Source organism: Alosa sapidissima, chromosome 2, assembly GCF_018492685.1.
Source record: "Alosa sapidissima isolate fAloSap1 chromosome 2, fAloSap1.pri, whole genome shotgun sequence".
NCBI classification, from domain to species: domain Eukaryota; kingdom Metazoa; phylum Chordata; class Actinopteri; order Clupeiformes; family Clupeidae; genus Alosa; species Alosa sapidissima.
In genome coordinates, this window is record NC_055958.1 from 30018096 (window position 1) to 30033095 (window position 15000).

The following is a 15000-nucleotide window of genomic DNA, read 5'->3' on the forward strand; positions in this document are numbered from 1 at the left end:
GGCCGTTGAATCAGCGTGCCATTAGGACATAATAAAATACACTGGGCCAGTCTAGGTGCACACAGCAGGGGTGGAGCAGTGGGGGGTGACCTGGGGGTAAGTGTCATTGAAAAGACCTGTGACAAACTTTCATGAATCACACAGCATCACCTGCCATAATCTGAGTGACAAATGTGCCTCCCACAGGTCTGTGTGTGTGTGTGTGTGTGTGTGTGTGTGTGTGTGTGTGTGTGTGTGTGGTGAGGCTGAAAGACAAACCGTGTTTGATAAAAGCATGACATTTGGTCATAAAAGTTCAATTTACCTGCCTTCCCAACTTTATAACTAACATACAGAACAATCTCAGACTACGCATGCAGTCAGTCTACCTGTCTATTGCCTACCCTTTTCTAACACACCAATACCATAACATCAGACCAACTACAATGTAGTCAGTGCATGTCTGTTTCAATACTGATCTATCCAAACCACTAATACTTTATGTAGCCTTAACTCAAAGTTGTATTTTATTAATCGAGTGTTTCCAATTACTTGGATGTTTCAGATTGTCCAAGCACATTGTTCTTACATTACAAAGAACAGCAATAGTGTATTTTAAATCTATCTCCAACACCAAACAACAGAATCTCCTGAGCGCAAAATAAATAAATAAATAAATAAATAATAAATAAATAACAACTCCAGGAGTGCTCTAGTCTTCTGGGACCTTTCATCTAATCAAATACTGCTCAAGTTCTCCGCCGTCCATCAAAGACTCAATCAATACCCATCAAACGCAATAGTCTGTAACCCTCTCAAGGTTACGGGAATTACCCAAAAAGCCACCACAGGAGGAGATTAAAGCCATAATTCCATGTCCACGTAATTGCTACAAACTCGACAAAATCATGTGTTTTTGTTCAAATCTGACAGGAGATTAACCGCAGTCTCTCTAGCGGCGGCATTTCACAGAGGGCAAATTAAATTATTTGTTCATTTTACAATCTGCTCTTGAGGCCATTTTTCGAAACAAAGAATGTTTTTAAACAAAGAATTCAGTGGGCAATTTCTTTGGAGACATCAGCAATATATCGCCTGCAGGAGTGCAGCCACAGCCCTTGCCACTTTGCCGAGTGTCCTTGTCAGTTATTCTTACCTTTTTGCACCATCAACATTACTGCCAGCCTTCACATCAATGGGCTAATCAAATAAGCGCTGGCGCAAATCAGTGAATCTGATGACTGAGAATTAATTCCGGATGACTCAAGAGCTCAAAAGTCTCTCCATGGATGAACTAAGAGCTATCAACCCTTCCACTCAAGACAGAACAGGAGGTCATATGTTTTTAAGTGATATTAAAGGGGACCTATGCAACATTACTTTATTGTGATGATTAAATGACCTCTTGTAGTGAAAATGGCGGCTTTCCCTGCTTGCAAGATCTGCACTAGTGTCAGTCTGAATCAGGAAGTCTTGTGAGAAGTGAGAACGAGTGAGAAACACAAAATGCTTAAAATTCTCTGGACATACACATGCCCCTCTCAAGCACCGGTTAGCCATGCCGGCTAGCTGTAAGATGGCTTCCTTTTTTAGATGTTCATGATGGCAGAGTCAGCGAAAAGACCAAAGAGACAGTTGTGAAATATGCACCCCAAATCTGTAGGGCGAGATCTGTAGAGAAAAATGCAAAATCAAATGTGAGAAATCAGTGAAAAAATGACTGGAGTCACAGAGCAGCCCTTTAAGTTTTGGTCTAGATGAAGCACATTATGTATTGTGTACATTGTGTAGTACGACATTAAGGCCACTCTGTCATTAGAGTGGTGATGTTCATATGGTCATACACAGGGTTTTATTCCCCTTGGGTGATGTATTTATTTAAAGTGAAGAACCCTAGTGCCTAAACAGATTGTTTTACTTTATTTTGCAGTACTCCAACAGCATCAAAAACCTTAGAGTGCCTGACCATTCCCTCTGTGTGAGTGTTCCATCCAGGGTAACCATGTGAAGCAGCAGGCATTAGCATACTGCACTAAAACCACACAACTTCCTACTCCATTTACGCCTGTCATTTAGAGAGAGTTTCTTTTGGGTCCCTAGAGACCCCACGACCGCTTTTCAAAGTCATCAGCGTATTCAGTTACAGGCCGATAAGAGCCAAGATTCTTCTGCCCCCCGATTCTTTGCCCCTCTTTCCTCTTTGTCATTTCCTGGAGGTCAGTGAGGGGTCGTTCGGGCCGATCACCGGGAGACCAGAAGGCGCAGGACGCCGCGAGGCTTCTGCTGGACCACACTCCCACCGGAGATCAGGTTCCACTGACAGGTGACTTTCCCGTCGGCTCTGGAGCTGTGTGGAGCAACCTGCATACACAGGGTAAAAGGATCCGACCGACTGGACTCACTAAGGAAGACACACAGAGGTGTGCAGTCATGGCCACACACACACACACACACACACACACACACACACACACCACTCCTTTCCCATTTTTCTTAATGACAGTAGAGGTTCAAATGGACGACGTCTCCAAACCTCAAAACCATATCCCCTTACAGTCTAAGACAGGCAAAGTAGGTTTTCTGAAGAATCATCACCTGTGTGTGACATCCGATACAAAAGCCAAGACACAATGTAAGGAGAAAATAAATTCCTTGGAGGGTATCAGATTTGGTGTTTTGGGGAGTAAGGGTTAAAAGAGAAGCCAAGCAAAGGGGTGTAGACACTCTTTTCAGGAGTAGTGTCGCAGAAATACGCCACTTCAGCAGGTTCTACACTACATAACTCCTGAGCACTAAGCTCTTGCATACATGATTACGGTTCTCAGTAACTGTAGAAGGAATACTGCTCTGCAACATGTAATAACTGCCATACGCACTCCATGAATACTCAGTTTTTCCCCCCAGTTGTGAAGTAGGGAGTTGAGTGGCAGAGGTAGTCACCAGGACCAGTTGTAATCCAGTACAATTGGAATTAAACCCACAACTTTTCAGGCTACTGCATTCTAGCTTGTATGTAAGTCATTGGTTGCGATGAACAGCAGAGCTAACTGCACTCCTCTGTCATCTGTCATCGTATAATGTCCCTGCCCTAAGCCAGATAAGCAGTTGTGATTGGTTCCTGGGTTTTTGTTGATTCAGAAATAAGCTTCAACGGTAAAGTGAAATTAACCTGCAGAACAAATCCAAATTGGTGCAGTTCTGTGAAAGTGATGAGTGTTATTTTCAGGAGTTCTACTATACTAAGCATCTTCTGAGTACAGGCATATATGTGACTGATGTATGTATGCCACACAGTGGAAAAGCCTGCCGTATCATCTTTTGCTTAGTCATATGTTGTTACTGCACCAGAACAGTCAAAACAAAGCAAGGGCCAAATCTTCAGCCTCTGAGCAAAACTGCATTTCTTGCATTCCCTCTTTTTCTATTTAGTGTTTTATCAATTCACATGATGAGTGATGACTCTGATGACTCTGATGATGACTCTGCAGAGGCTTCTGAGTGTACACGAGATAACAGCACTGAGTATTCTCCTGTGTCTGCTCAAAGGTTGTGTGTATTAATCAAATCACAGGGCCACATTAATAATGATTGATTACCTATGAAGGTAATTTATTAGGGTCTGCCATTTCACGAATGGATGGATTTGTTTTATTTATTTATTTATTTTCATTTTCTTCCGATCACTACTCTGCAAATATGGCCATGAGAGTGAGACAGACAGACGGGCAAACAGACAGATAGACAGACAGGCAGACAGACAGAAAGACCAACAGACAGACAGACAGACTGGGACAATGAAATATACAGATGAACTGATAGAATGATAGCGAGAAATGGCCATGAAGAAACATAAATAGACTGGAGCATATAGAGGCGGAGGGTAACACTAAAGATATCGAGAGAAAGAGGAACTTTATGTCCTGGGCAGCGGGTGGCGGTGGATAACGAGCAGCGCTGGCGTAGTGGCCTATCACTGGCCTCCCTCTCCAGTTTTACACACCTACAGCTATTAGCCTCCTGAGCTGTGAAGATCCGTCCGTGTGTGCAGAAATGTGGCGTCCTGCTCCACTGATCTGGAACCTCTAACAAAGCCTCTGACTCTGTCTCCTCATCACCCTGCTCCCAACCAGCAATTTCCCTCACCTTAAAAAGACTCTGCGCCTGTCACAGGGTGCCTCTTTTAGCAACATTTAATATGCCATCTTTCAGCATCGCTCGCTCACTCTCGCTAGCTCTGTCTTTCGCTTTCACTCCCTGCAATTCTCTGTCTGTCTCTGCCTGATTTACTTTCCTCTCTCTCTCTCTCTCTCTCTCTCTCTCTCTCTCTCTCTCTCTCTCTCTCTCTCTCTCTCTCTCTCTCTCTCTCTCTCTCTCTCTCACACCCTCTCTCTCTCTCTCTCTCTCTCTCACACCCTCTCTCTCTCTCTCTTCCTGCTTTGTGTTCACATAGCTAAATTTAGTGCAGCTGAACCACAGATGAGGGTGACAGACAAGAGAGGAAAGATCCATGACACTTTGTCTTTGGATTCTCCACTCCACACATACACATGCACATATGCGCACACACACACACACACACACACACACACACACACACCTTCACATGTGCATATACACTATACATGTACCTACACACTACTACCTCCTACTCACAAAAATAAACCCTGACCCCAACACACCACACAAACACACACACACACACACACACACACACACACACACACACACACAAAAACACTTGGAAACACTTAGATTTCATTTAGCCCACACAAGTATTGAGCATACCCATACATGCGTCAATCTCATAGTAAAAGAGGAGCTGCAGATGACAAAGATGCTAAGAGGGAAACATGAGTCTGGCCGTCCCATGTCCCCTACTGCCCCATGTCCCATACTGCCCCATGTCCCTACTGCCCCATGCCCCTACTGCCCCATGCCCCTACTGTCCCATGTCCCTACTGCCCCATGCCCCTACTGTCCCATGTCCCATACTGCCCCATGCCCCCTACTGCCCCATGCCCCTACTGTCCCATGTCCCTACTGCCCCATGTCCCTACTGCCCCATGCCCCTACTGTCCCATGTCCCATACTGCCCCATGTCCCATACTGCCCCATGCCCCTACTGCCCCATGTCCCTACTGCCCCATGCCCCTACCGTCCCATGTCCCTACTGCCCCATGTCCCTACTGCCCCATGTCCCCATGTCCCTACTGCCCCATGTTTCCATGTCCCTACTGCCCCATGTCCCCATGTCCCTACTGCCCTATGTCCCTACTGCCCCATGTCCCTACTGCCCCATGTCCCCACTGCCCCATGTTCCCATGTCCCTACTGTCCCCATGTCCATACTGCCCCATGTCCCCACTGCCCCATGTCCCTACTACCCCATGTCCCCATGTCCCTACTGCCCCATGTCCCCATGCCCCTACTGCCCCATGTCCCTACTGCCCCATGTCACTACTGCCCCATGTTCCTACTGCCCCATGTCCCCATGTCCCTACTGCCCCATGTCCCTACTGCCCTATGCCCCCATGTCCCTACTGCCCCATGTCACTACTGCCCCATGTTCCTACTGCCCCATGCCCCCATGTCCCTACTGCCCCATGTCCCTACCGCCATCACCACTGCTCTCATTCTATCAGGCTCCACAGTTTCACTACTCACTGGATTGCACTATATGCTTGTCAATGTTGCACCATAGCGGAGAGGGTGACAACAAGATTGCCAGAGCAACACTGACGTTTTATTTTTATCATCATTCTGTAATAGTCATACATGTTATGTCCCACAGAATAGCAGGCATGCTGACTGGAACCGGTATGTGTACCGGTATGACAGATAGACACTTAGGTGGCTGATACAGTTTTCATTCATATTTGATGAACCACCACAAGCAGCCTAGAAAAAAACATATAACACACAAATCGACATGCTGAAATGCATGTTACCCTCCAGAGGAATAAATTCAGTAAAATGTATACGTTTACTGCACCTCTTAATAACTCAACCGATTACGGACCCTCCTCAAAGACCTTAGTGTGCATTTGTGGTGACCTTATTCCACACTGCGGCCACACTGTAACAAGCTTCCTTCCATTACACCTCCCCTCCACCTCTCCCCTGTGGCCTGTCAGAGCAACAGGTTAAATGTTAACTGAAGGGGACGTCAAAGATGATATTACTCTGCTGTGAGAAGCCTTACCCTCCCTCTCTTACCTCCCTATGACAGTTGAGAAAGTCTTTTTTCTCTCTCTCCCTCTATCCCTCTCTCTCTCCCTCCCTGAAGACACTTTTTTTTTTGTTCCTCCCTGTCAAAACACCAGACGTTCCGTGACACATGCGGTTCTGATCTCTCATTAAATTTCCTTCTTGCGACAGAAAGGTGCCGACAGGAAAGGTTGCACATGGCAATGTCTCTTTTAAATGGACGGAGCATCTTTCTAGTTCTCTCTAGGTGCCCAGACAGGACAGGCCTACTCAGCATCCTGCTCTTTACAACTTCTTACTCAATTACAGGGAAATCTTCCAAACAAAACTGAAAATGTTTCCGTATTTAAAGGACAGCGTGTCAAAGATAACTCTCATCCTCTCAAAGTCTGGAAAACAAGCACACACAGTCACACATACCCACAATAATGAACATTGATGATTGCAGTTGCTTGCGGTGAATAATGAAGACACTAAATATTTTGGAGTGAATCCAAACTAAGAAGAAGCAATGCAAATCAAGATCAAGCAAACACTTCACACACACCACCCTAAATACTGTCCTGCCTATTAGTGAGTGTCCTTTAGAAAACACCTCTAGGAGTAGAGACACATCCGATGCAGCCGACAGTGAGAAATTACCTCGACAGCCGTGCCTTCAACACTTCAATCTAATCTCGGGGCTGTGTATGATGTATGGGCGGGTGGCTGTTAAATATACATTACTCTGCAGAGGCTTCTGATGCGTTGATATTATACACTAGCGCCGCTGTAATAACCCCATCAAGCACCTACACGGGCCGCAGCATCTTTAATCCAAATGGACGCCCATGTAAAGAAGTGATGGGCCTATGGGCAGCGCTCTATTACTCAAATGAAGTCGTCTCTGCCCTACACCTGTCCGCTAGCGAGCAGACTCAGCGAGCAGGCAGACTTATCGTCAGTGTGCTGGGGGGGGGGGGGGGTGCTGAAGCAGTGCACGCTCTACTGTGTAAGTGCCATGGTAAAACTATAGTGGCAGTGTGGCAGAAATGATTCTGAATGAGACTTTCAGAGGCTAAGGTGAAAGGTCAAGTTTCAGGAAGCATCATTTTAGTGGCAGTATCTACGTGGTAACTTCCTGGAACTTGACCTTTCACCTTAGCTTCTGTAAGTCCTATCTGGACATCACACCTTTGGGGAAGACTACTAAGGTGCAATCCAATCACAATCTACATAAATTGGTAAATTAATCAATCAACTGATTTCATTTCGTCAAAAAGTCAGAAAATGACACAAAGGACTCTTTTTAGCCCAGGGTTGCTTTGGAGGTATAATGGTATGCACTCAATGACGAACTTTCAAGGTGGGTTACCTGGAAATTAAATTTTGCTTCTAAATGTCTGGGGATAAAAATATTCATTAATTTTTATAAAGGACCTTATAAAGGATAAAGCATCTTTCACCAACTCTTTCACGCGGCTTTATCAGAGGAAAAAGAAATGAGTAAGCGTGATGCAGGTGAAAAGCTTCCCACTCAATAGAGCTTAGCATAAACACCCTCTTTTCTAAGACGGGCCTTTTTGTTACTAATGGACCCATTTTTCAATGGACCCCCTCGCCGCACTGACGAGTTTGGGAATGTGACGACCAAGCCGGCACTTTCTCATCCTTTACAAAACATCCCAAATAAATAAACAAGGCACCAAGGCAAAGCAAGGGGATTGGAAGGTAGGAGTGTGTCAAGATCATTCTATTCAAAGAGTTTTCTCTCTTTTTTCAGTGTTTTTTTGCTCTCATTCACAAGGCAATAAGTTCAGCCCTTTGTGCATATATCAACAGAGCGTGTCTGTTTCTCCAGCGCCTGTTGCCATGCCAGCTCTAAAGGAAGGCACTATATTTAGATGGCGGTTATTGTGGCGGCTTTCACACATCCCGCCAGAGCAAGCGAGATGTGGGCAATGGCAGTAGTCGGGTGGAGGGGTGGGGGCGTGGTGGCAGGCCACCTATCGGCTCTATGTCCTTGTGCATGGGTCTGTGTCTCGTCTGTCTGTCTGTCTGTCTGTCTGTCTGTCGGTCGCCCTGCCAGGGTGATGGCCCAACACCAAGCAGCAGCCCTGGTGTCAGACAGAAACACCTCGCTCACAGCTCTAAGCAGACACAGGGCACACACACACACACACACACACACATTCCTATTCATATAAGACTTGAACCCTTGAACTAAAACAAAGAACTCATTCAATGGACTCTCAACAAATAGAGAAGACTCTAAAGGGCCGTTCACACCAGGAATGATAACTATGAAGATAACAGTAACTATAGGGACATAAGCATCCACACAGCCAGTGTAGCCTTATAAGCCTCATTTGCTGTGGAGCACTTGAATCATTGCTACTTATAAACATTGTGTGCTGTGGAGTTCTCTACCTAATTCCGGACAGAGAGCTCGAAAGCTGGACTGACAAGACAAAATCCAGATGAATGGTCACCCTAGTTGGAAGCAGGCCTCAGTCTGGTCTTGCTCTTAGTTTTCTAACACAGTGATTCCACTCCACAAGGACAGACCAGTAGTGTTGATGTCAGTGTTTTAACTAAACGGGATTGACAGGTCAACAAACAGTTACTGCTGTTAGCTTATCGTTAGGGGGTCATTAGCTTGCTAACTTGATAATACATTAGATTACTGGACATGTTTTGAGGCTCAAATAAAGTTTTCTTAGATTGTACAGTGTCTATTTCTCACTAACTTAAAAAGCCAATCAAATTACATTTATGCAAATATGGAGATTTCCAATCTACTGAACTAGGCCCGCCATCTTGGTTGAAGGCAGTCTTTGCTCATTTGCATAATTGTGATTTTATTGGCTGGCGCCTGTGCTGCCGCTTCAAAAGCTTGGAATATTTCTCGGAACGTTTTGCTGCAAGCATGGCTAGCAACACAACGCAACCACAACATAGTTAGTCAACGCATGATGTTAGCCCATGGAAAGTGAATGAAAAGCGTCTCCGTCAACGCAGACAACGGAACCATGTGATTGCCCCTGTAAGCCACGTTACACTATAGGGAGACGGATCAAATAGGGATCAGATGGCTGTTCTGCAAGCGTTAGCATCTGTTTTCAAACTCAACGAGAGCGTGTGACTGAAGCGCAGGTGAGCTTTTTGAGAGCTCAGTATGAATGCACTCATCTCCCAAATCCCCTTGAAATCCAGGCAAGCAGAGATGAATAATTCTCAAAAATGACTCATTCACATTTTTCTCTTTCATCAGTGAAAATGACAGACAGCCGCGCATCTCTCCTCCTAGTCTGTAGCCCCCAAACTGTGTAAGAAGGCATCGCACTGCAAAACTGGCATTTCATAAAAGAAGCTGTGCTGGCCTACTGTTTCAGTAGATAAACAAATCAGTTACAGAGCACAGTTTACTGCCTTTCATAATGTCATTTAAAACACATAAGCATGAAGACTACAGCTGCACTCCCGATGCACTGTGACTGGCACGCCTTTCGCCTGCACTGACCGGCTTGCCAAACAAAAACCGGGAAATCTCTTTTCCCTTGCACAAAACAGAGGTCCCACAGGGTCTAAAGCCTTCTTACCCTTCCCTTCACTGAAACCTTGGGCCTGTGCGTGCAACCAAGGGGCTAAAAGATTAGCTTGCTGCATGATGTGTTTGGGAAACTAAAGCCCTAATGGCCAGGATATGTAAACAGCATAGAGAGAGATGAAAGAGGTGGACAATGTAATTGGTGTGTTTTGTCTGCCTTCTTCCTCCTCCCTGTTGATGGCTCTCTGAGTTCCTTGTAAGATGTCTCTTCTAGACTAATATGGTCCTAATATGCTAAGTGCTTGGTAATGTAGTTTCACTCTTTGTATTTAGGTCTCTCTCTCTCTCTCTGTCCTTTCTTTTTTCACCAGTACACATGTTCTTTATCTCTGTTGGCGACTGTCTTTCTCCATCTTACTATCTCTCTTTTTCCATCAGTCTCTCTCTCTCTCTCTCTCTCTCTCTCTCTCTCTCTCTCTCTCTCTCTCTCTCTATCTCTCTCTCTGTCTCTTTCTGTTGATGCCTGTTTGCCTAAATGGCTGTGTGTCTGGTCCTCCATACTGATCTCCCAGAGCAGAGCCTAGCATGGCATCAGACGCTGTTTTTCCAGCCAGCCTCTGTTCTGTTCCACTCATCTACCAGGCACAACTCTGGATGCAGATCACACCTCTGGCAGGCACTGTTATGGACACCCCAGCAGGGCCCGGTGGACAGGAGGGGGTCCTCAGAGTGCTACCTGCTTATCTGAGCTGAGCAATCTAACATGTTTATGTATGTGTTAACATGCAATGACTGAGTGTGAGAGTGTTATTCTGTGTGTGTTTGTGTGTGGGCCAACATGTGAAGAGAGTGTGGTGTGTGTGTGTGTGGGCTTGCGTCTGTTTGTGTGTGTGTGTGTGTGTGTGTGTGTGTGTGTGTGTGTGTGTGTGTGTGTGTGTGTGCGTGTGTGCGTGTGTGCATGTGTGTGTGTGTGTGTGTGTGCCTGCGCAACCACATACCCCACACGCGATGAGATAACAGCAGCGCTGTGAGGTTTAAGTGGGTGCCAACCGTGCGTGATATGTAGCAAGTGGCGATGCTATCATGAGCCAGCCCTGCAGAGGCTCCAGTCTAATCAATGCCCCATGGAGGCCAAGCCAGGCAGGCAGGCAGGCTGTGAGCGAACACCGGGAGGCACAGAGACGAGGCAGCATGTGTGAGCTCCAGTACAGCTTTGCTGCCCCTCTCCTCTCCCTCTCTCTCTCTTCACCTCCACAACCACCACAACAGTTAGAGCGCCCTGCAGACCAGAGCTACCTGACTGCATTGCTGGACGCATTTCCGGGGGAGTAGGGGAGTAGGAGGAGGGGGGGGGGGGGGGGGGGGGGGGACTGTCCAGGAATGGGCTGAGAGATAGTTGGCAGTCGTGTAGCCCTGCGGTACATGCACCTGGTCCAGTATAGTTCAGTCCAGTCCCCCAATGCCACCACTACACTTAATTACCAGCCTTCCACCTCTTCATCTTTTACTCAGAAGAGAGAGATCTGGATGTAGTGCATGCATAATTCAATTAGATTCTCTCTCTCTCTCTTTCTCTGCCATGGCATAAGATACTTCACCAAAAAATAAAACACTTTTTCAGAAGCATGACCTTCAACTCTTGTCATCTCCACTGCAGTCATCAGTTTTTTTGTTCATTTGGTTTTTTTGTCTGCACTAAACCACCCACTGTCTTCCTGTCTACAGTTAACACTTACAGACACTATAAACTCTGATTATTGCAATCCAGACAAATGCCTGTGCGGGAAGATTAAATACTAGATCATATCCTCCATTCATTTCCTCAAGATGAGGATTTCCCTCAACTGCGTATATTTCCCAGAAGTGACGAAAGCAACTTTCATATGACATGCAACACCCCTGCTCAGCTCAATACACAATATTTTTACACAATAACTTGTTTTTGTTTAGGTAAGCTGGCAGAGAAGAGAGTCTTTGTGGTTATATTCTTGGCATAAGAGCGTGTCACACATTGGTTACAGTTGCTAGGTTATTGTTGCATGGACAATGTCTAATAACAAGACTAACCAAACGTAACCCAAGGTGATCTAATAAGGCTGAATCTACAGGAAATGTCCAGTTAAGTACCACTGTCCGCTCTGAGGAATGTTAAAGATCCCGTAGATAAACAGGCACAACTTTGTTCAATTTTTAATTTGGCAGCTAATGCCTTTGTGGGACTTGACATTTACTTATAATCCATTTTCTTTCTTTTCCCATTCGAGCACTTTTGAACAGACCAGCAATTAACGTGACTGCCGTCTGAGTAGCAAAGTGCTCGTTTGTCACAGAGGGGTTAGTACAGGTGGTCAGGAACAAGTCATCTTATTTCACCCTCTCTTTACTCACCCACCACCGCCAGTTCCTGTTTCATAGCTTTACGCACCCGCTTCTCCACAATCTTCACAAAGCCGGAGGGATCCATTGGATTCAAGCTTATGTGGCCCACAGTTAGCGCTGGGAGCTAAAATGTGATTTTACATGTCTGTCAGTGGCCTTTAAGGATTCTCACACCCTCTCCAACACCCCCAGGCCCCGGGCCCGCATGCCACAGTCAAGCTCCCTCTCAGCCTTATCTGCTGCCAGATTACGGCTGACGATAACCTCGGGAAAATGTCAAGTACTACAGTGAACTGTTTACATGCAACTGAACCTCTGTATAAACAGCACATGAGGAACTGCTGGCTTGGGTGGGTACACATGCACATGTCACACGGATAACTGATGTGGGATCAGCTGTGATCATTAATAAGTGACCTAACCTATAACAGAGAACTTATCTCAAAGGAGTCTTTGCCAGTTTTATCTTCTGTCTGAATTATAATTTAATCCTGTAGTACCATATACTGTCCATTAGCATGAACAACAATTCAGCATCTGCATTCAGCATCTTAAACAGTACAGGCGTCAGTCATCGGAAACAAAGGCTACTTTCAATATAACGCACTGTGAATAATATATAGACTAAACCCTGTATAAACACAATTGTTCTTACTCAAGACTAATCTTAGGTAGAGTGATCTGTTCACCACAGTTGTGTTAAAAGAGCCAATCTGCATTAAGACTACCCCACTGATTAGGCTAAAAAAATGTTTGTTCAGCCCTCTTTTTGGATATCATCTTTAAATCAAACAAATTATGCATAACCTTCGTGGGAGTATTATCTGATAAATCTTTAAAAACAAAGTCAAATGAAGACTACAAGCTATAGTTGTTCCAAGAAACAGAAGAAACTTTATCTGACAAACATTTGAACATTAAAAGAGTTCTTCTCAGATGGAGACTCAAGGTTCAACGTTGAACCTTCAAACATTATTTTGTGAGGACAAGCTAGTCTCCTTTTTTCCAAAAAAGGGAACACAGAGAGCTAGAGCTTGACAGTTGGTGAACACGACTTCTTTAGAAACAGCAACAAATGTCTCCATGGTAATCTGTGAGTTCTTCTCTTTTTAAGGCGCATCTGAGGTGAATATTTTCTCTCTTAACTCAGATACGCGGAGTCGGACGTGGTTCAAAAGAAAAGCACATCAACAGCACATGTCAGAGAAGCTGCTGTCTAAAGCCTTGCTGTTTGTATGGGACAGTTTGTGTCGTGCTGAGCCTACAGCCTCTTAAGAAAACCAGCAGCGCCTCTAAGATCACCCTTGTTTGCTTCCATACAGAGTGAGTGAGAGAAAGTCAAAGTTGCTTCACACCCTTGACTCTTATTTCTGTACTTTCATAGCACATTGAGAGAGAGAGAGAGAGAGAGAGAGAGAGAGAGAGGGCGGGTGATTATTCTCCTTCCTCATCAGTAGCCACTAGGAGAATTGAACACACGGCCAAACACATAGCATTAGTTAGGAGCTTGCACTGTAAATAGCAATAGAAAAGAGGACGAATAACAGTAATTAAGAATAAACCCACAATTACCCCAGCGAGGACTGGACTGTAGACTTGAACGCTGCAGTCTCATTATCAGTGGAGGTGGAGAGTTAGAGTCGGGGGGCCGTAGGAAGCGATGGGGACTGATTTTAATTGGGAGAGAACACAGAGGCTCCAGAGGGGTCAGCACAAAAGCGTTGACAAAGCTATCTATGTAGTGGGGTAAAAATGGAAGGCAGGGGAGAGCGGAGGGTGCCAACTATGATGGATGAATTGGAAACTCTGGGACTAATGCATTTTTTGGGAGCGGAAAGGGGAAAAAAAAAAAAAAACTGTCTGGAATTGCTCCATGGCTCTATAAGAGTGATGAAAAAAACAACAAACAGAGAGAGAGAGAGAGAGAGAGAGGTGGTGTTATACTGCCTACTGCACTGCACCAAAAATGTACACAGCGTACCGCACAACCTCGTACTGCTCAGATCCCTCAGCTACCAGGAAGCAGAAAGAGAGAGAGAGAGAGAGAGAGAAAAAGAGAGAAGTGAGAGAGAGAAAGAGAAACGAGAGAGATGGGGGAGGCAGCCACTGTTGCTGCCACTATTGCGCACGCAAGCGCACAAACACATGCGCACGCACACACACACACACACACACACACACACACACACACACACACACACACACACACACGCACACATACACATACACACGCTGAGGCAGACAAGCTGAGAGACAACCATTCACACTTGCAGGTTATTCATACCGTTTACACGTAAATAGTACCCACTTACTGTAGCCTCTATGGCGTGCCAGCAAGCTCAACCACAACAACAAAAACCTCCAGCCCTGTGGAAAGCTGTAGATTAACCTCCCCACAACCCCCCCCCCCCCCCCCCCCGCCACCCACCCAATCACATGAGTACTGCCAGCCCAGCCTCAGTCTCCCTCACTGACATGAGACCGGCATTCTGCACTGAATGCCAGCAGCCAGTGAGGGGGAATCAAATCAAAGAGTCTGACTCCTGCTTCCAGGCGTACGAGTCCGCCGGCCAGGCGTGACATGCCCACCATGACCCCACCGGCGTTTTTTAATGAGCGCCGCGGACGAGCTCTCTCGCGTCCTCCGCGCTCTGCTAAGCCGGCGGGAACATGACTGAGGACAACACGGCTGGGACAGGGGCAGCGTCTTAATGAGATTGTATCAGCTCACAGTGCAGGACGGAGGGAGGGAGGGATGGTGTTTTGGGGGAGGGAGGTGTGTGATGGTCAGGCCAGTGGGGGGCCTGGGGAGGGAGGTACATGGACACTTACAGTTTTTTTCAAATGCTTACACACTAAATCTTTGCTTGTCACATAATTTTCTAAACATGTCTTCCAAACATCATA

General features: G+C 45.9%; 1 protein-coding gene across 3 annotated transcripts in view; it reads right to left on the reverse strand.

Annotated features, from left to right (window-relative positions):
- The window catches only part of fgf14 (fibroblast growth factor 14), a 168962-nt gene that overhangs the window by 135420 nt on the left and 18542 nt on the right, over nucleotides 1-15000 (reverse strand). The window contains exon 1 of one of the 3 annotated variants that reach the window (XM_042077815.1): nucleotides 12103-12192. The exons of the other annotated variants lie outside the window; for them this stretch is intronic. Coding sequence (XP_041933749.1) covers nucleotides 12103-12178 — 76 coding nt within the window. The 5' untranslated portion in view covers nucleotides 12179-12192. Of the gene's footprint in view, nucleotides 1-12102; nucleotides 12193-15000 lie in introns of those variants that run through there. 3 annotated transcript variants of the gene reach the window in all.